Genomic DNA, 22,496 nt, shown 5'->3' with positions numbered 1-22,496 from the left:
ACAATCCTCGACGACATAGCGCCAAGGCTACAAAAAGCTCGACCGGGAGACGCACTTTTCGATGAAGAACGGCTATACGTCTGCATAAGTAATAGCGAATCTTCAACTAGTGATGAAGGCTTCGTATATCGGGTAAGGATCCATACACCCATACACACCATTTGATAAACGATGTGGGTAGTATTGTTTAATGAGACTCTACATGTAAACGTTTTCTGTGGCGGGCGATAAAGCGACTTGTATAAACCATGTAAATAATAATGCTTAATGAGAGTTTACATGCTGAGCAATGTGCAATGCTGCAATGCTGAGCCCCTCACCTCTCTCCCCCCCCCCCCCCCCCCCCCCCCCGGGCCCGCAATTAAGTGACTTTCGGAAAATTTAACCCCATTCAACAATGGCCCATATCAATAAAAAGTCTCATGTCAAATTTCGCCACTCTGACTTCAAGCTACGATGTTTGTAACGACCGCTTAAACGCTCACTTTTATAAGTGCACAACTTCCGCCCCCACCCCCCTCCTCAAAGTGTCACTCGAAAAATTAGACCTTATTTAACGAACGGCTGTGATACTCCCCGCTGCCGCTAGAGAGGAGAAGCACCGAACATCAAAAAAAGGAATTTTAGTATACAATTTAAATCGTATAATAAACATTTTAAATTTTTTGAAAATTGTATTGAAAAAAAAAATTTGTATTTGTAAATTTGTATTGAAAATTGTATTAAAAATGTAATGTAAACTTTTTCTTTTTTTCCTATTGTATGTAATTTAACGGTAAACTTTGTTATTAAAAAGGATTATTTTCTTTGTTACTCTTGGAAAAAAAATAAAAATAAATAGAGAAAACAAAAAAGCATCAAATAACATAGAAAGGAAATCTTGTGCAAGATTTCCTTTAGTCGAGCGGGAGGTATGTGATACTCCCCGCTGCAGCTAGAGAGGAGAAGCACCGAACGGCGCACATGCGCGGTGCCGAGCGGCCACGGTGGATCGAGTCATAGGGCAGGCCGGACATGGCACATCACGCGACTTGGTTTGCTCATTTACGTAGTGTTTGCGCTGATAAAACAAATCAGGATACATGTTTCTTATGTATTTTTCGTCGCAGATTTCATTTTTGATGACTATTTTCCTGATTATTGGGTTTAGATATGTATTTTGGCACAATTTCAAATAAATAAAGAGATATTGTTTAACAACAGATAAGTTTAAACTTTCTACACTCATTTCAATCGAAGTTTTAAGTGTTCAATGGACTTTTCTCTCCGGTAAAATGTTTAAATATCGTGTATAAAACGTATATTACTCATCTCTTTTACCATTCCCCCTCCTCTCCCCCAAAAAATGAATAGATAGAAATCCGAAAATGTTGAGAGGAAAACAGAGGATCTCCTTTCCCCTTCATTCCTGGGGCACCTTTTTAGCTTTCTAACAAAAGAAAATGACAAGGGGGAAAAATATGAGAGAAAAATACAAATCAAACACACATCAATCAACACAAAAAATCATGTATTATCCGAGCCTTCCTAATTAAGGGCCCCGCGAGTCACCATTGTACACTGCCTTTATTTATACTTAGGTATCTAATGGAGCTTCTTCGGTTTAATGATTTCTGCTGAAGCTCAAATTACCTCAATTTTCTCTATCAACTTCTAATTTTCCGAAGAAATTAAACATAAAAAAAAAAAAAAAAAAATCCGATGTCAAAAAACACGAGTTTTTGGAAATAGTTAGAAGATAGAAAAGAATTTAGGCCATTGTTGACTTTAGAATCAAATAGTAGATGAAAAATGCTCCGTTAGACCCCAACTTGATATAATTTTCCCGTCTTTTCAGACGCAAAACAAACGGATCAGTATCATATGCGTCGATTAGGACATTTGAGAGGAAAACCCCGTTATCTGACACAACGTGGACATTTTTTTAACCACGCAAGGCATGTTTTCTCATGTATTTTTGTCTCCTGGATTCGAAAATGACCTTGGTTTCTCTTTACCATGCACCAGTTTTCCGGAAAATCACATTTCCCGAAAAGTCCATTTTAAGTGGAAAATCTCAATTTTCCGGAAAATCGGTGGGTGTCGGAGAAAAACCAAGGTCATTTTCGGACTCAGCACTAAAAATTACATACAAATCACCTATCAAATGCCCGGTGTTTTTTCGCCACAGACCTGTGAAATTCGAATTCTCTCGAGCCACCATTTTATGAACTTCACTTTTTCAAAATCATTTAAGCTTTATTCCCAAAATGGCACTTTGGGGCAGCCAATTTTTCTTGATAATGAATCTTCAGGGATCAGTTAACACTGCTATACAAAGGTTTCCCTGAAATACGCTGAAATAGCTAGTTAAAAGTCTAGCTATATTATTATTTTTACGGTATTGAGGAGGGTACTTTTAAGCAAGAATACCGCTTATAAAAATAGCGATATCTTAACTTGTTATTAGTGAAATATATTCTACTTAAGGAGGAGAACAAGCTACTTTAGTCAGAAATTGTCATAAATCTATCGGAGGGAAATACCAACAGGCGAACGGTTTGTCCCGAGTGAGGCAACATGTTTCGAGTGCCGCCTGAGCCACTTTAGGAGGCTGTGTGCGTTAAACTGGGGTTAAAAAATTGAAAACCAATACCTGTATCATAAAATATAACTCGTTGGGAAGACATTTACATCAATGAAATGACTATTTGTGAGTATCGCCCATGTCCGACTTTTTGCAGGTTTCGATCCACCGTGGCGGCGATCGGGAGGGGGCCGCTAGTTGCGCGACCGGACTGTGGTCAGGCAGTCCGGTAACGACCTCCCGACGATAAAGACGAGAGCTTATTTGATGCTCGTTTGTTTCTAGTGAAGCTAAATTTCACGTTCTTCTTTCATCCTTCATCTTCCCCATCAATCATTTTAGGCAGCCCTCGCTCAAATCCACGAAGCTACGAACGGCGCTGAAAAGTGCCGGTGCGGAGCTCTCGGTTTTTGAGCGAGAGTTTGACGGATCAATTCATCCACGATTGTCGTTAGACGTCGTAGGTGAATTGACCCGCCGCCACACGGCTACATGCTGAGGACCCCTCATACCAAATTTCACTTCTCTATCTGCTTTCGTCTTCGAGCTATGAGTTCGGTCCCTGACACCCAAACGCGCGCCTTAAATTATCACTATTTCCGCCCCCCTCCCCAAAGTGTCACCCGAAGAATTGGACCTCATTTAACGATAGGACCTCTCATACCAAATTTCACTTCTCTCTGCTTTTGTCTTCGAGATATGATTTTTGTCCCTACCCGCCATAAGGACACTGCACTGTGCGGCGGTCGACATGTAACACATATTAGCGCCTACAAGACTGCATGAATACTTCACCCATTGCGTCAAACACAGTGCGGTCAGGAGCGATTGCCGTGAAACGCGTAGCGCCTACAAGACTGCGGTAATACTTCACGCATTGCTCCAAACACAGTGCGATCAGTCCGGCGCAGCGGCGGAAGTTAAAATTATTAAACCACATTCATGTTTGTTCTTCCAATTTTTTGGTTCAATTATTATAAATGGAGGACCTCGTTCACACAGAGATATGTTTACGGAACTTAACTTTCGCAGAAAGTTCCTTGAAATTTTGCTAGTAGTGTTGACAGGGCTTTCGCCAAGGGGCTTTCGCAAAAAATGTATTCCACGAGTAGGTAAACGCGTCTTACGCACTACTCCCCCTCCGGCACGATCACTTGATGGTTTTAATTGATATTTCAAAACGAATGAGAGGGGGGCGGGAAAATACAGGCGGCCCATGGGCAGCAAGTAGGTAAATCCGGCCCTGGTATTTTGTAAAATGCCAAGGGAAGTAGTCACATAATCTTACTTGGATTGGATTCTTTTGCCGATTTTAGACAAAATAATTATTCTCTAAAGTTGATTAGGAGTTTCTGTAATAATTGGCATTATACAATTGTAAATAAATTAAATCTAGTCCTGAAACGAGCTTTCACCTCGGGATTAAGCATGTCATATAATATCGACTTTTTAAAATTCTGAAAGTTAAAATATAAGAGGAGCATTTGGAGGGCAAATTACAAGATAAGTTGGTAGTTTTGATGAATTATTACTTTCAATACAATGGAAACTTAACAGTTCCACGTCGAAAACACACAAGTCTTTGTGAACCATCAAAATTCTACTATCTGCCTTTGAAATTGATGAAATGCTTGATTTGACTATTTGCCTGCGACATCTGCACGTTGGATTGCATACTAAATTTCAAGTCCTTTAAATATTCATGGAAGATGATGCATTGAATTGTAAAAGTCACCTTTAGTGGACCACTAAACAAGGTACGAATTGCAGCATTCTGATACAGGTTTCTTAAACAAAATATCACTTAAATTGCGATGCGCACAGCAAAAATAACCGAAATCAACTCCTTACGAAGACATTTAATGATTTTTGATGCGTGAATTCAAACCACCCGCTCAGGAAAACTCAATGCTCTACGTGATTCACATCGCGCGCTAAACGTTTATCATGACGGTCTCTGCAATATAAAAATCTGGCAACCTCAATCTTGACGCTTTGACTCAGCTATAGCAAATCAGTTATAGTTAGAATAACACATGGTGGGAAATGAACATTGCTCGATTGAGAAGCTTGCTGAAACCGTTGTAGTGCGCGATTTGACTCAAGTAGAGCTTTGCTTTGAGTTTCTTGTGAGCGGGCAGTGCAAATTCCTCGTAACTAATGTGAAATAAAAACGTTAATATCTTCGTTAGGAATTGGATTCAGTTATTTTCGTTGCACGAATCGTGTTCTTCGTGAAATTCTGGTAAAGAAACATTTATCAGATTGCTTAAATTCGTACCATGTCTAGTGGTCCATTGTTTTGCGTATTTTTTCGCTAATTTTTCTCATATTTCAAGTGTTTACATTTTGATTGCACTTCTACTGTGATGTCTTTTCTCTCTAAAAAGATAATTTACCGTGATTCCGAGCGAAAAATTCGATGCCGTAAAAACTTAGCAAACACGAACTTACCACTTGGCCAAGATCTAGTTCTGCGCGGAGCCCTCGGATTGTCTGCCTCTGCAGTCCTCGAGTCCCTTGTATCTGATCTTCGTCTAGGTTCATGGACCTCTGCTCTCATTCTGCCGGCGTGCCTGTCAATATTTCATTATTTTACCCTCTTTTTTCGCTGCTTTGACTTATACTCCGTCCGGCAACTACAGCTATCTACTTGCATTACTTTACTTATTTTTTTTTTTTATTTACACTGGAAAAAAAAAACAAATTGGATCTAGAGTCCAGACTCTTAAAAACATGGACAAGAAAAAGTGCTCTCAATTCAATCATAATCTACCTTATATCAAGAACCAAACCTCTTAATTTAAGCGGATTTCGTTTTGATTCAAGCAGAAATCCGATTGAATCAAGAGTACTCTTTCTTGTCAATGTTTTCAGGAGTCTGGACACTAGATCCAATGTGTTTTTTTCCCAGTGTATCTCTACGGCTGCCGCACAGTAGATCGATTCGATTAAAGAGATCGGACATAAAATTCTTGACCAAAGCTGCAAATTTTGATGTTTATTTCGTCACATTTTAAATGTCAAGGGGTGGTGAGAGAAGAAAATTTCACGACAAATAACCAATGGAATCACTTTCAGAATCTCAAATTTTTGTATAAGTGGAGTTATAAGCGTTTAAAGTTTCCAAATTTTGTCCGACCTCTCCAATTGACTCGATCCACCATGAGCTGTCCACACACTGGAAAAAAAAAACACATTGGATCCAGAGTCCAGACTCTTAAAATCATCGACGAGAAAAAATACTCTTGATTCGATCAGATTTTAGCTTAAATCAAGAACCAAGCCTCTTAATTTGAGCGGATTTCCGTACTATTTTACCTTAAATCTGCTTGAATCAAGAGTCTTTTTTCTTGTCAATGTTTTCATGAGTCTGGACTCTAGATCAAATGTGTTTTTTTTCCAGTGCAGGGATCAGGGCGATTGTTCATATTCGTTGCGGGCCTTTCAATTTTTCAAGGATTCAGGCCTAGAGGAGTATGTTTCAGCATCGATCCACTCAATATTTCCGTAAAAATTTGTCGCCACTACTAGTACTCGAACCCGGGAGCAATAAATTGAATAAGACGCGCAGGCTACTAGACTAAGCTTGCAAGCAACCTCTTGGTTAAAGACGCGAATGAACGACGGGAACAATATGGAGAAAATTAATACATTTTTAACTCCCACTTTCACTGGTGTGTTCATTGGTCTTGCATTAAGTATGTATGGACGTTGATAGAAAAAACAACTTAACTGGCCCGAAACACTATAACAAAAGAACAACTTAAAACGGGACTGAGGCCGCAAATAATAAAAAGAAACACATAAAATAAAATAAGTAGTTGCACTTGTTCGTTTATTTTGAACACAAAACACACTATCACTGTGAACTATCAGTCTCACAATAACAACGGTGAGGCTCATAGTGTCCTTTTAATTTTCTTGTTTTGCCGGTTGAAAATGCGGATGTGATCCCTGATTCCCTGCGAAACGTCCCGGCTTTCATATTTTATTTTATGTGATTCTTTTTATTATTTGCGGCCTTTGTCCCGTTTTAAGTTGTTTCTTTATGAATGTGGATTTGACTTATAATCATTACCATTATTATAGGGTCACTGCCTTGCATGATTTAATGTTTTTGTGTGGTTATATCTACAGATTCTTCGGAAAAAATCCTTCGATATTTTGCTGACATCAGGAAAAATAAGAAATTTTGGTGTACTCAAAAATCACGGTTCGTGTAACTGAGACATTGTTCTCCGTGTAGCCAGGTACGTAACCACCATTAGTTTTTCTTCCCTACGTATTCGCTTTTCGCTGACTTCGCTTTTCTGGCGGATAGTTTTGTGACAACCGATTTCATCCCTCGAGTTTCTTCCTTATGAGCTTTTTTCCTTATATAGCTATATCCAGCTATACATTAGCAGGGTTGCCGTGTTTTCAGTTTTACAGTCCCCAAATAAAGTGTCAGCCCTGTAAATGTATTTGCTCCCTATATCTTTGCATGGAGAGTTAGTCCAGATGTAGCGGTGGACTCTCAGGATAGCGCGGGATATCCCCTCTATTTTGGCCTCAACTCGAGAGCTTTTTTTGAGCTTGGGAGTTGATTTCAGAGAAAACTACTGGCACCATCGTGTTTCTCGCGAACTTTTACATAAAATTCAACAGTCAAATTGCAAATTCCTCACACATGCAACATCTCCATTATTATTATTTCAATTTTTCGAAAACTGCATTGTGCGTCTTGCCCTCCAAGCCCCTCAAATATGATTCTTTTTAAGCTACGAATGTAACTACCGTGCTTTAATGCTAATTTACAGGAGGGTGCACGAATATGTCCTGCCTGGTTCCAGACGCTTTGAGGGTGTCCCCTTAATTCAATGAGAAAATGGAGTTTTTTCACTGACCAGACATTGCACCAATTCCTCGATACTGCTTCCCCAAAAGAAATGGCCCTTTGAAGGGGATGATGCCGTCTACCATTCCTTCCGAATAATCCATTTCCTGGATCTCGCGAGGTGATTAGCTGAAAAAAGTAGAAATTTCAACCGGGTGAGTTTTTGAACCAGCGCTGAATTTTTTGTTTGACCAATACAGGTGTTTCTATTTTTCTTCCTACCTTTCTTTGTTCCTACTTAAACATTTAAAGCAATTTTTCTAAAACAAAACGAAGGGTCTGAAGCCGAAGTTCCTTGATTGCATTATACATGTTCTGAGAGGCGCAACACATTTGAGACTTTCATTAAAATGTTTCAAGTCTTTTGCCATTTTTTACTTTTAAAACAAGCTTTTCTCAGGCGTCAAACTGTTCGTAACAGGGTACCTCATTATAATTTAAAAATCGCGTTTTTTTAAAAGGTAAATTAGAACTTTTTGTCTATTACCTAATATCTGTTTTCTAGATGGGGGAGGGGGGTTGTAGCCCAGGCACCTCTTTCTAATTTTGCTTCATCTACTTTTAAACGTGCCAAACAATGTTCACTCCAGGGGCGCTGAAAGTGTGAATCAGTTCCCCGGTGAAATTGCAAAATAGCTAGTCTCTGTTTTTCTCAATCGCCGCTAACATTTTATTTAATCAATGGAGAACGGACAGACACTCTTCTTTGAAATTATTACAGAATGTTCTTCACACGCGAAATGAAGCAGGGCAGTTGCCAAGAAATGACGTAGAGTATTTTTCCATTTAAAAAATAAATTACCTCAGGAAGTCTGCGATATCGCGAATCGAGGTTCGCGTGTTTGCAGTTTCAAAAATGTCCCGTTTAGGTATACGTTCGGGCAATACTAAAAAAAGACCTCTCATAACAGATGAAGAATTACACATGGCAATCAAAAGACAAAAGAGCTATAAAGCCCCAGGTCCAGACAACATAATTCCGATATTAAGCAAAATATACATAAATAGTAATTTCAAACCGTACAAAGACATGTTAAACTCCTTACTGAAAAAATGCGATTTTCCAGACACTTGGAAAACAGCCCGACTAGCATTACTACCGAAACAAACCAAAAAAATAAACTCCCCTAAAGCATACCGACCAATATGCATGCTAAATTCGATGTCTAAAATATACGAATTCATTCTTAACAAAAGACTCACACAATCATTCACCCCAAATACCGCACAATTTGGATTCAGAAACGGCAAAAATACATGCGATGCAATTCTCAGGATTAAAAAAATTTATGAACATCACACAAAAAACAGTAACACTCAAAAACGCTTATTACTTTTACTCAATCTAGACATCAAAAACGCATTCAATACAGTAAGCTGGACAGACATAATTGAGACCATGTATAAAAGAAACATCCCGCAATATCTCATAGAAATCATGAAATCCTATTTAACAAACAGATTCTTAGTCTTTCCAGACTTTATGATAAAATTAAATTCAGGTGCAGCGCAAGGTGGCTGTCTATCACCAACGATATGGATAATGATCTTTGACGAAATTTTGAATCTAAATACAACACCAGACTCATTAAAACAGGCATATGCAGACGATACGCTACTAATAATCACAGGTGTAAACGAAGAAGAAATAAAAACGAAAACAAAACAAATCACCAAGCAAATCAAAGAGAAATTGCGAAAGAAAAAACTACTCACCGAAGATAACAAGACAGAAGCAATACTACTACATGGGCCAAGAAAAGCAGAAAACATCGAAGTAACAGTTGGAGAAGCGCAAATCACCGCAGGGACATCACTGACCTCCCTTGGTTTCCAAATCACAAGGGGTGTCAGGATGGCCAAGCACATCAAAGCAGCTTGTGAGAAAGCAAGAAAAGTAGCAACCCACTTCAGACCACTATTACCAAATCTCCATGGACCAACATTTATAAGACGGAAAATTATGATTCAAGCTGTAATGTCCATAATTTTTTATGGAGTAATAATCTGGGCTCCAGATTGTAACCTGAAGAAAAACAAAGAAGAAATAAGAAAAACGCTAAGACCACTCAAACTAGCCTTATGCAGCGCCTACCGAACAACTTCAGACTTCGCACTAAATATAATTTCAGGGATACCATCGGAAACCATTCTTATTCAAGAAAGAATGAGCAAATATATGAAAGAAGACCCAATAGAAATACACAAGGACAAGATGACAAGATGGGAGATAGAATGGTCAAATTCACCAAACAAGTGGACAAAAAGAGTCATACCAGAACTACACAAATGGCTAAACAGAAGACACGGCCAACCAGATTTTTATCTTACGCAATTTCTCTCTAGTCACGGCGCATATGCCTCTTACTTACATAGATTCAAGAAACGAAAAGACCCATATTGTCCATATTGTATAAAAGACGGAATTGAAATAAAAGACACGCCTGAACACACATTTTTCACTTGTAACAACGTAAGACAAAAGAAAGAAGAACTGGAAAAAACACTAAACATACCAACTCTAACTCCAGATAATCTAATACCAACCATGCTAGATTCTCGCAAAAAATGGACACTAATACATGCATACGTCAAGAACACACTACAGGGAAAACAACATGCACTTAATCAAGAAAAGGATGACGATAGTTGCCAACCCTCCTCCTCACCCGAAGACAGGCCACCCCAAGGCAATTCCGGGACAAACAAAAACAACTAAAGCGAAAAGAAGACAGAGGATCTTCGAGAAACCAATTAGAACTTAAGTAACTAGACAATAAGCTTCCGTGGGACAGGGGGGAATAATCAAAAATTGTAAATAGGATCTTTAAAAACTAATAATATGTAAACTTAGGCCTTCAGGTGATACCCTGTCACGTATCATTCTACTCTGTCATTTAACAAATAAAATAATTGTTTGGGAAGAAAAAAAAAAAAGAAAAAAAAAAAAAAAAAAAAAATACTAAAAAAAAGGGTTTCAGAAAAATCTTCTCCCTCCTCGCATGGAGCGAATGATGAAATTGTCCAGAGAAATTCATCAAGTCATATTCATATCATTAAGAGCACTAAAAAAAGGGGTTTCAGAAAAATCTTCTCCCTCCTCGCATGGAGCGAATGATGAAATTGTCAAGGGAAATTCATTAAGTCATATTCGCATCATTAAGAGCAGTATACTGAAATTGATTTAGACGCACGGAAGACTGTGATTTTTGGCGAAGGGGGATAGTACATCGGAATCGGTAATTTTTTGCATGAAAGCTGACAGCTGGGAAATGATGGTCGTTTTTACGGCGTAACACGTGGAATTATTAATGTAAAGTCTTCGGCGGTGGTTCATATTCAACACTCAGAAATCTGTTACTTATTTCGGTAGTGTACTTCTATGGGGAAAGTTCCGTCACCGCTCACCGAAAGCTCCATCTCTCATAAGTTCAGGCATCTCAAATCTCATGGATCTCTTAAATTAAGAAAAAAAAAAATAGTAGATGTTGCATGCAATATTTGAGATACTGAGATTATATTTGTTGTGAGTTGTTGTCAAAGTTTGGTCCTTTCAGAATACTCTAAATTTACTGATGAGATTTTTAACAATTTTTATATTTGAAAAAAATAGTAGTCATTAGAATAATAGTGTAAGTCATACACCTTTGGGTGTAATTTTAATTTCATTGGATCTCACACAACTATACCACAATCCCGCTACTTGCTCCCACCTAGAGGTATGCCGCCATCTTCTTCATTCAGAGGGTCTCTACACGACTCAGTACCCACGCTCTCCGTATAAGTACTCTAATTTGACATATCCTCAAGAATGAACTCTTTGACCTTTGAACTCTCAAAATACTGAAAACACTAGTAAATACTCGTATATTGCGATTTTTTATCCGAAGGTAAAAAATTCAGTATTTCGTGTTCCCCTTATCGGGTGATGGTGTCGTATTACCTGCAAATCGATCTCGTAGTTTAGCACTCGAAGCCGATGATAAAAAAGTAAAATGGAACACGTCAGCGTGATAAATGAACACATGGGTTTCTTTTCACCCACAAGCTGTATCCAGAGACACTAAGCGTCCAAATAAACACACCGCTGTTTACATGGGAAACTGCATTTCTTACAGTGAAGTGCATATGCTTTTACGAGGAAAAACACTGAGAAATATGACCCCAACTGTATGCAAGGTCCAAAGTAGCAGTGATTGCGATAAAATGCATTTTAATTGGAGAATGTATCACGATTTAACCGACGGCGATTTATCGCGATATCATCAAATAGAAAATCCTCCAATAAATCGAGATAAAATTTTGATTTTATCGAACGCGATTTTGTAGAGATGAAAACTCGACCCCCCGGTGTGTGGGCCACACGGGTCAAGAGAAGTACGGTGACTATGATCTATTCTACAGCGGCGTGGCCAAAGATCAGCGTGCTCAGCAAGGAGTAGCAATACTCATGCGGAAAAGCCTACGTAAGTATGTGGGCACCTGGGAGGCCGTCAACCAGCGACTTATCAGAATGAACCTCAACCTATACGGACATAAGATCACGCTGCTCGGAGTGTACGGTGTCAATGATGATGCCACTGTCGCGTGTAAGGACCAATTTTTTGAAGATCTGAATGATGAAATTCTGAACGTTGGTGCTGGCAGGGAGGTCATTCTTATGGGTGATTTGAACAGCAGAACGGGACGAAGAGTCAACTGTAAAGTTGTCGGACCGTTTGGAGAGGATGCTGTTAATGATAACGGTGATCGGCTCGTCTCAATTTGTACTCAAAGTGAGATGAGAATTTTGAATGGCTTTTTCCAACACAAAGACATCCATAAGTATACCTGGGTCCAGCCAACGCGAGGATTGAAATCCATCATCGATTATGTGATTGTTAAGCACTCTACTAAGCTGAAATTGCAGCAAGTTAGAGTGTGCAGGGGACTGTCTTGCGGCAGTGACCATCATTTCCTCCGAGCAGATATAGCGTTTCCCGTTAAAGGAACTAAGGATGTAGAGCCAGTGCCTGAACAACAGCAGGGACAGGGGATGCAAGAGCGTGAGGTAAGATACAACATCGAAAGTTTGGAGCACCCTAGTGTCAAGGCTCTGTATCGGAAACGCTTGGATGAGAAGTTGGGGGATGGGCTTTCGGGTACCACTGAAGAACAATATCATTTCATTAAAGAATGTATCCACTCTGCAGCTAAAGAAGCCCTAGGTATTTGCAAAACCAGTAATAAAAACCAGCATCCTTACTGGTGGGATGAAGAAATTGAAGACGAGATAAATCTCAAGAGGCAAAAACATCTTATATTTCTGTCGTCTAAGAAGGCTGAAGATAAAGTTGCTTACAGGAAAGCTCAGTCTAGAGTTAGGAGCCTCATAACACGGAAGAAGAATGAAGCTTGGGAAAGCAACTGTTCTAGAATTAACACCTACCTAGGGGGGAGAAAAAGTGCTGAGAGCTGGAAGTTAATTAAAGGTTTACGTAGAGACATGAAGCGCGACATCGTTTCTCCGATATCACTTATAAAACTGGAGGATCATTTTAAAGATCTTTTGACGGAAAGGCGCCCAGAGTTTCAAGACAGCAGCACGGACAACGGAAGAATGAACAACTTGGAGATTCACATTTGTGACATAATTAAAGCGGTTAAAGAGCTAATTAATGACAAAGCACCGGGTCCTGGTGGAATTCCTGTCGAGTTGGTCAAGTACGGGACTGCCAAGCTCTTTGAGTGCCTCAGAAAACTGATGCAACAATGCATCAGGGGTGACGAGGTACCAAGGGAGTGGAAGGAGTCCTGGATCAAGGCCATCTACAAAAAGAAGGGAAGGAAGGACGACTGAAACAACTACCGGGGGCTCTCCGTGACCGGGACAATAAGCAAAGTGTACGGGAAGATACTGAAAGCGAAGATCGAGGACGAATGGCAGGATCACGAAGCAGAGGAGCAGGCTGGTTTTAGAGCTGGCAGGTCTACGATAGATCACCTCTTTGTTATTGTCCAGGTCATTGAGAAGAAAATGGCCGTAGCTCAGGAGCTGCATTTAATTTTCGTGGATCTCCAGAAAGCGTATGACAGTGTGCCGTTGGTGAAACTTTGGGAGGCCTTGGAAAAATCTAATTTTAACGGGGGGTTGATTGATGCTGTCAAGCGATTTTATAAAGGGAGTTTTACCAAAATTAAGTATCATGGGGGGTTTTCAGCGGGATTTTATGTGACTAAGGGTTTAAAACAGGGATGTTGTTTGTCGCCAACATTATTTAAAATTTACCTCGAGTGTGTGCTAAAGGAATGGAAACGGAAGTGCTCTGGTATGGGTGTCCCCTTGGGTGATCTTGAAACTCTATTCACTCTGTGCTTTGCTGATGACCAGGTTGTGGTTGCTCAAGATCAAGATGACGCGGAGTACATGATGCGCAAGTTAGTAGAAGAATATCGGAAGTGGGGTTTGGAAGTCAGCATATCCAAATCTGAGAAGATGACTTTTGGCGGTGATCAGCAAAGCATTGAGTTGGAGGATGGGCAGCAGATCAAAGGCTGCGAGCACTTTAAGTACTTGGGAGTGCGGTTGACCCAGGATGGAAGGACGGATCAAGCTATCAGGGAAAGGAACACCTTAGCAAGGAAGGCTATAGCGATGTTAAATGGAATCCTCTGGGATCAGCGGATTTCCAAAGATAACAAGAGGAGGATATACAACGCTGTAGTCAAAAGTATATTAACATATGGATGTGAAGTTTGGCAGCTGAAGAAACGGACACAGGATATGCTAAGAGCAACGGAGATGGATTTTTGGAGACGGTCGGCAGGAATTTCTAGGAGAGATCGGGTCCGTAATGATAGAGTGCGTCAGATAATGGAAGTCGAAAATGACATCGTGTTCGACGTCATGACCAGACAGCTTGTCTGGTATGGTCATGTCAATAGGATGACTGAAGAGAGGCTGCCAAAAAAGATGCTTGATTGGGTTCCTCCTGGGAGGAGACGTAGGGGACGCCCAGTGAGAGGTTGGCGACAGGGGGTGTTGAGTGAGATGAGGGAGTGTCAACTCCCTGATGACCTGTGGGAAGACCGAGCTTTGTGGCGATTGGGCGTCGCAGAGCGCCGAAGAGCGCTGTAAAAGCGACTCATATGTATGTATGTATGAAAACTCGACAAGGTTGAGGACAATTCCTCAGGCGGATCTCAGCGATTTTATCGTCAAAAAATGTGAAAAAATCGCAGCCTGATTTCAAAATATCACGATTTTTCCGTTGAAAAATGCTACCTGGGGTGGTGAAATAGTGCTGGGTCCACACTATTTTGAGGGGTTAACAAGGCTGAGAAGTTCACACATTTTGAGCTCTAAGGAGTAAATTTACTGATTACTCGTTTGAGCTCAACATTTTTTAATCTAAACGTAATTTTTAAACTTTAAGGCCTGGTATTCCTTGCAAAATGATGTGGACCAGCACTGTTTTTCCACCTTGCATAACTTTTACTTAAGGTGATACTAAAGCTGCCATATTTTGTGTCAGAACGGCATGCGATATATCGCATCAATTGGTTCCATTTTTTCAGCTACTCGTCATTTTTCTCCAATTTTGAGATCGCAGTTCTGTTGTCAGGAGACTGAAGCACTCACCAATTTTAACAAAGAAATTCAACGTAATAAAGGCGTGGTTTTTTTTAGAGAGAAAACATAGCATTCGAGCGCAGTTTCAATATCAGTATCGAATGCGATGTTTTCTCTCTAAAAAACCACGCCTTTATTACGTTGAATTTCTTTGTTAAAATTGGTAAGTGAGTGCTTTAGTCTCCTGACAACAGAATTGCGATCTAAAAATTGGAGAAAAATGACGAGTAGCTGAATAAATGGAACCAATTGATGCGATATATCGCATGCCGTTCTGACACAAAATATGGCGTCCATCGAATCACCTTAACTGCGGTTTGCGTGCTCGTCATCATGATCATAAAAGTGCTTTTAGGGGGAATCGGAATTCGTACAATAACATTCTTGGATACTCACATCGAACTTGCATAAGTTTTTGTATTCACATATTTGTTCATGTTTTTTTTTCTCTCATTCTTATATGTCCATTCGATTCTCAGAGGGACCTCTGAGCTCACATTTTCCACAGACATTTTTTAAGCGTGCCTATAGGGCTCGCTTTTTGAAATCACTCGGATGTACTGTAGTACAGCACACCGATCGACCAATGCTTTTCAAGGGGCGGTCCGAATTTTTTTTCCGTCGGATCCGTTCTTCCGTTTTTGAACCGTTATAGTGTCAAGCCCTGAAAGTCATTCATCGAGAAACCGAATTATCCTGTTACTGGAAACCCTTGAGAACATTTTCCCGTGGAAACCGTATTATTTTCTTTCATAGGTACGTCAAATAAGCTTTTCTACGCTCGGAGGATTTAAATTAGAAGTTTAAATGCCGCCATAACTATTTAGCGAATCAGCGTCTTTTCAAAAGCGGTTAAACCCAAGTTGGCTGCATCTCCATAGTTACAACTGCAGCGAAGTGAGCAATCTCCAATTCGACCAATTGGAAGACAGAGTTTTGGAGGTTAGGTTCCCTTGTTGATTCTCTGAGTGTAAGTTGCATTTTTTTTTTTTTTTTTTTTTTTTTTTTTTTTTTTTTTTTTTTTTGGTGTCACGTTTTTTTTTTTTTTTATTTCCAGAAAAGATACCTTAAAGTCTCATTTTAATACAAATCAATCGAAGAAAAGAGAAAAGACAAAGTTTGACTCATTAAACAGAGTAAACTCCATACTCTGCTGCTGCAAACTGAGCAATCTCCAACATGACGCAACAAACTGAACAATTTCCAAACTTTAATTTGAAATTCTGAATGAACCAATTCAGTTAAATGATTTATGATGTTATTTTCTTTGTTCATCCAATATAATTATGTTACTTTCTTTATTCAATAAAATGTATTTTCAATAAAATGTATTTACATTCAACGGTATCAAATCAATAATTCCTCCCCAATTTGCAGAGAGTACTAATTTATACACATCTCGTTGAAATGGAAATAGTGCACACACTAGATTTCAGTTCTTCGGCATGCTTTTCCAACATATTCATGTTGGATGTTTCTTTTTTTTATTTCACAGACTTTTTGGTGTTGGAGCGTTTTTTCTGAATTGCGAGTCTAGGTGAGAGAGTTTTAAATGCTTTTTCACTCCCTGAATCGAAAACACCGTACACGTAAAAAATAATCGGGTTCTCACGCACTCACGTACGCATATGAACTTTAAAGTGCAGTTCTCGCTCCGCGAATTCCGAACAGAGCGCGCAAATGCCCGCACATAGGTCGAGAAAAAATATTTTCCCGTTCTAAAGCGGATTTTGTAAAGAAAATTTCGAATTTTTTGATTTTGGAAATTTATCTCCAAGGAGCCCTAAAATTTAACCTTAAAAACCTCTTTCGTACGGAGAAAACGGAGTTACTATCACAAGGACCATTGTTTTTGTCAGAGAAGAATAAAATGACATATGAGCCCATAGTAAAATTCCATCACCTGACAATATAATTTTCTAGCCGCGATACTCAACAACATTATCATTATGACAAGAAAACCTATTATTAAGATAATGAAATTTTATTAAAGGTTCACATGCCACTCAACTCTTTTGCGACAAGAACAGTTTGCTTTGTTGGAGAGATTTACTTTTCTCCTAATAGTGCAAACGAAAAATGATTGAACTCGTCAAGAGAGAAAATTTATGTGAAAGTTCAATTGCGTTGGTACAACGCCTGAGCCATGATAACAGAAGCCCAATTTGTGCTTGTGTGTCGTTATTTGTTGAAATCACGTATCGACCATGTGTATTCGATCGTTTCAGGACGAAGAGTAGATGGAAGAATCGTTATGCCAAAAGAAGTTTACATGCCAAAGGCGCCGTCCGACTTAATCAATAGTGTAGGATTCATCACCGCACAAGGAGGCTGCTTAAAGCTGTGCCCAAAACCGGAGCCCAACCCACAAGAAGCTGCTCAAAGACTTGGAACCCTAGTGACCTACGAAATCTTGGAGAATTTCTCCCTGTTAATAGAGGCCTGCACTTACAGGAACTTGATTCAGAGTGGATTATTAAGCTCTGAGACGTTAGGAACCGCTTGGTGGATGCTATCCGCCCGGAAGATTGACGACCCCTCCACAGTTGCTGATGGAGATGAAGAGGACGTGAAAATCCTATCTTGTTTTAAGGAGTTCACACCCGCTGACGCTGTATATTGAGCTCTTGCTCAAAGGCAGAACACCGGTATCGAAGAAGGAATCGACATTGGAATGAAGTACAATGGAGATGATATCTTTGGAATCCCTTCACTTTAATCAATTTATAATGTTAGAGCCTAATGTATTATAACTGATTGCAACTAACCCCTTTTATCTGTTTTGAAGATTTGTAAATTTGTTTTATTAATAAACGGAATAGCCCCCCCCCCCCAGCCTCCCAACCCCCTTGCACCCCCCGACCGCTTCGCATTCTAACCCCTGACGGCACTTCACACCTCAGGCTTTTTGCCTCACGTGATACTCGGATGGTATCATATTATAGAATCAGATTGTTGGCCTGTAATATGGGCTCTTGGCCCTTTGAGTGCCGCATATTCGTCGCTCCTCTGACGTAAGGGCATATATCAATTTTAGTATTTTAATTTATCAATTTTTGTATTTTAGCCTTGTTTCCACTTTTTCCTGTGTTTTCAATTATATCAATTTCTGGATGAGCCCCAGAGAGTATGGGTTTGTACAGGGTTATTCAAAAGTCACGCACCATTGGCCATGAGGGGGGTGGCCATTAGAAATTTTGAATTGCCCCTGAGGGGGTCTAAAACTGAAAAGCACCTAAAAAAGTTTTCCCCTCGATACGAGGAAAAACGTCACAAACCGCAAGTCGACATTTTGATTAGAACTAAAGTTACGACCAGTGGTGCGTGACTTTTGAATAACCCTGTATTTAAATTAGGGCTTACGTGGAAATTGAGATACGCCCTTACGTCAGAAGAGCGGCAACCGATGCCTTTAAACCGAACAGGATTTTTCTGACAGGACAGTGAGTGCAAGTAGCGGGTTCGCTACTTCTTAAAAACCTTTTAAAAGAGGTTTTTTTTTTTTTTTTTTTTTTTTTTTTTTTTTTTCACACAAGTGCTGTAATGTAATGCTATGTGCGTCATCAGACAGATTTTCATTTTAGGTTTTTTTCTCTTTCTCAGTGCATCAACGATTTTAATTATGATGTTGCTCCAAGAAATACAGGTATTTTGCCACACTGTCAGAACTTACTGACATCCTACGACAACTAACCGCCGAAGTCCCCAATCCTCCCCCAGGGAGTTGCATGACACCCTCTCATTTCTTGCGAACTCTTCTGTTGCTATCCTTACAAGCGTTGAGGAGGGAGCAAAGACAAAATGAAATTCTACTACTGCAAATAGGAGCTGGGCATACTCGGATCCGACATCGTATCTCACGGACATATGTTATGAACATTGTAACATGTAACTTGGGGTTAACCCGAAGACATGTCGACGATCCACAGAAGCAAGCTCCCATGGCTTCGTCCTCTTTAGTCGTCTTAGCTCATTGGAGTTATCCAAAAGTGCTATTGCCTCTATAATGGGGTGGGAATGAAGACGCTTTTTGTACCTAGGGCTACTTTAGAAATAAATTCTTTAACCGTCTCAGTTCCCAGATCCCTGTGTATGTCGCTGTTTCGTCCATACCATCTGGAGGTGAAAATTAGATATAGAAGAGGGCCAAGCACATAGCCCTGAGGTACTCCAGCAAGTATCTGGCGTCGAGATGAGAGGGCCTCCCCCACCCTTACTTGAAAGGTTCTACCAGTTAAATATGATTTTAAAAGAGTTTAACATGAGTGGCTGGTATCAATCGTGAAAGCATTCTGTTTGGCGTCACACTAGCCATGGCCAGTCAGAAAGACAATTGCAAACCGGGCAATTGTGCGGCGCTAGAACGAATGTCATACTGACAATACTGTCGGACTGTAACTACGGGCCATTAGACAGTAGAGTTAACCGACTTAAGAGTATCCCCGAAGACAGGACGAGGCTGTGGAATGTGGATGCTGCAGGAGCTGATGCGTGAAAATTGTGAGTCACGTTTTGCGAATTATGGATCCTATATAAAGATTAACATGTATATATTAAAGATATTTTATTAATTTATTTATTTCATTTAATTTCAAAATCTCCAGTTCCATTCTACTTTCTATGTCAACATTCCCCTTTACAATCGACCATATTTTGCTTTCTTGCCCAAAAAGCTATATGCTACACGCATCAAAATTCCAAATTCCCTCCCTCGTAACATCCACCCTTTAAGCTCAGATGATTTAATAGGGATCACCGAAATTTTAAAACTCTTTAAGCAATTCAATTTTAAAAATTAAGGTTTCCTGGCCCCCGACGTAAATAGCCTGGTTGCTGGTCGTCGTAAATTAAGTAAGTAACTAACTAACTATTTTATAAATTTTCAGTGGCGAACATAAATATTTTGACATATTCTGAGTGGGCAAACAAACCGTTGACATTTTAATAGCGTAGACTTATTTGACTGTAGACATAATGGGTCACTAAACCTTGTTTATTTTATTGAATATTCTGAAAGTACTATGTGAGGAGATAACGTGGTGATTTTTCCGCATTTTCATGGAGCCAAAATCGCGGAGAAAACCGCTTTTAAAAAATCTAAAAACTGGAAGACATTTCAAACGCACCCGAATGGCGGGAAACTGTCGCGGTTGATGTACTGCGGTAGTCATATCACAATCTTTTCTCATTTTCCTCTGATGTTCGTTAAAATAAAACGTATTTCAATGTGGAGTTGTTGCTTGTTTATTACAGCTAACATATGAATGAGATTCTAGTCTTGAATTCAAAAGATATAATTTCGACTTTCGTATTGTTCTCATATACGAAGAGTAGATAGACATTTGACGGACGTCGTGGAAACCCGTGCCCGCATCTGATTGGTGCCGGATGACATCGTTCGGTGCGGCGCGAAACCGGGGCGTTTTAAATTTGCGTATAAGTTGAGCGATTTGAACTGCGCATTTCTCGGTAATTGAGTTACTTGTACGCGTTTTGAATGTTCGCATCGTGTTATACGCATCATTTTCCTTCAGAAAACTATATTCACAAGTCAAAATTTGTTCATGGTTTAGTGACCCATTTTAGTAGGCATTTTACTGTAGACGTTTTGACTGTAGACTAGAAGAGGTAGCCCTTCTTTTGTAGCCCTTTTTTCTGTAGACGTACTGTCTGCATACGTTAATGTCAAGGCAACTCTGCAAAATTCCCGCTACGTTTTCATTTCAGCAGCTGTTTGCCTTTTTCTCGCGTTTTTCCTGAATTTTTTGTTTCCCTTTTCACAAAAAAACAAAAAACAAAAAAACAGGATAGTAGAGTAGAGTGGAATAGTCTGGGATTCGCACTGTGCTCTGGTGGGAATTAAAAGCTAGAAGAAACCGAAAAACGAACTTAGAGGTACAACAAGCATTTTACACTCCAAAGTAACGAAGCATCTCTACTGTACCTACCTGACCTGAATACATTCCCGTCCTAGTTTTGCGCTGAAGCTCATTAGAGTTCATTGTAACCTTATTTCTAACATTTTATTTTTCCTTACTTTGATTTTCCCTCCAAATAGTGTGAATCCAGCACTATTTGTCGTTTCTCAGAAAAAAAAAAAATTAATGACATTTCAGTGTTGCAGAATTTCCATTCGTAATTTGCACTCTTCGTCAGGAACTATTTAGCATCATTTACGAACATTTCAGAAATTATTCCAAAAATTGCTATCAAGAATCGGTGAAATTTTCAATATTAGTTGCGAGTTCATTTTTTCGTGAAAAGGTAGTTTCTTGTGTAAGTAGATCTAGAAGGTGAAAAAGAGAATGAAAAAGGGAAAAGAGGAAAGAGAGGGGGGGGGGGGGAGATCATGGGTGTGGAGAAGGACATCGTGCACGATGTCAGGTCCAAGCAGTTGGTCTGGTATGGACATGTGCGAAGGATGGCAGATGATCGGTTGCCCAAGCAGGTCTTCAATCGGGTTCCTCCCGGAAGGCGACGGCGTGGACGTCCTGTGAAAGGTTGGCGACAAGGGGTGGAGGAGGAGATCAGAAGGTGCCAATTGCCTGATGATCTCTGGGAGGATAGGGGGCAATGGCGATTGGGCGTCGCAGAGCGCGAGGCGGCGCTATAAAAGCGACTTTAAGTATGTAAAAAGGGAAAAGAGAAAGAGGTAAAAAAGAGAACGGAGAGAAAAGCCAAAAAATATGAGAATAGCAAACATAGGAAAAATGAGGGGGAAAAGAGGAAGATGAAGTTATACTCTTGTCTGCATAGAAATATAAATAGCACATATATACATGTACAAAGTATGTGCAGCACATACTTTGTACATGTAATGAGGGTAAAATAGTAGTTCCATAACGCAAAATATAGTCCATTTATATCTACAGTTTTTACTTACACGACTGTTTATCAGGAGAAGAACACACACCCGCAGCAAAAACGGAAGTTGCATCGTCCCAAAAGATAGGTCTGTCAGCGAATTGAAAGGGGGCAAATAACCGTTGGGTTTTTTCTCCTTCCGAAAGAAGGACGAGATGGATGGTGCGAGAAGATACTAGGAGCGTCATACCGCGCGTCCTGCTTTACACGATATCAGAGGCCGACTAGAATCCAGAGCTCCGAATTTAAAAAAGGAAAAAAAACCCTACGGGAAAGGAAAACATTCCGTTTGGATGTGGCAATTCTCCGAACACGGAAAAAAGTATTCCTCCGAGCAATCCATTTTTTCGGGTTCGCTCGTTTTTTGTTTGATATTTTCTATTTTTTGCTCTGAATCGCACACACGTCACGGATAAAGGTGTCAGCGACGCGTGAAAAATGCGAAATGGGGCACTAGACAAGGTACGAATTTCAGCATTCTGATACATGTTTCTCAACCAAAATTTCACGTAGAACACGATACGTACAACGAAAATTAACAAAATCAACTCCTGACGAAGATATTTAATGATTCT

The 22,496-nt window shown here is 39.8% G+C and overlaps 1 protein-coding gene across 1 annotated transcript in view; it reads right to left on the bottom strand.

Moving 5' to 3' along the window:
- Positions 1–22,283, bottom strand: part of LOC109029805 (uncharacterized) — a 33,429-nt gene extending 11,146 nt beyond the window's left edge. The window contains exons 1-3 of the mRNA XM_019040454.2: positions 21,941–22,283; positions 7,456–7,574; positions 5,021–5,142 (exon numbers count right to left, since the gene is read on the bottom strand). Of these exons, the coding sequence (XP_018895999.2) occupies positions 5,021–5,142; positions 7,456–7,574; positions 21,941–21,994 (295 nt within the window). The 5' untranslated portion in view covers positions 21,995–22,283. The remainder of the gene's footprint in view (positions 1–5,020; positions 5,143–7,455; positions 7,575–21,940) is intronic.
- Between the last annotated feature and the right edge of the window lie 213 nt (positions 22,284–22,496).

Source organism: Bemisia tabaci, chromosome 10, assembly GCF_918797505.1.
Source record: "Bemisia tabaci chromosome 10, PGI_BMITA_v3".
Lineage (NCBI taxonomy): Eukaryota > Metazoa > Arthropoda > Insecta > Hemiptera > Aleyrodidae > Bemisia > Bemisia tabaci.
This window is presented reverse-complemented; position numbering and strand designations above follow the sequence as displayed.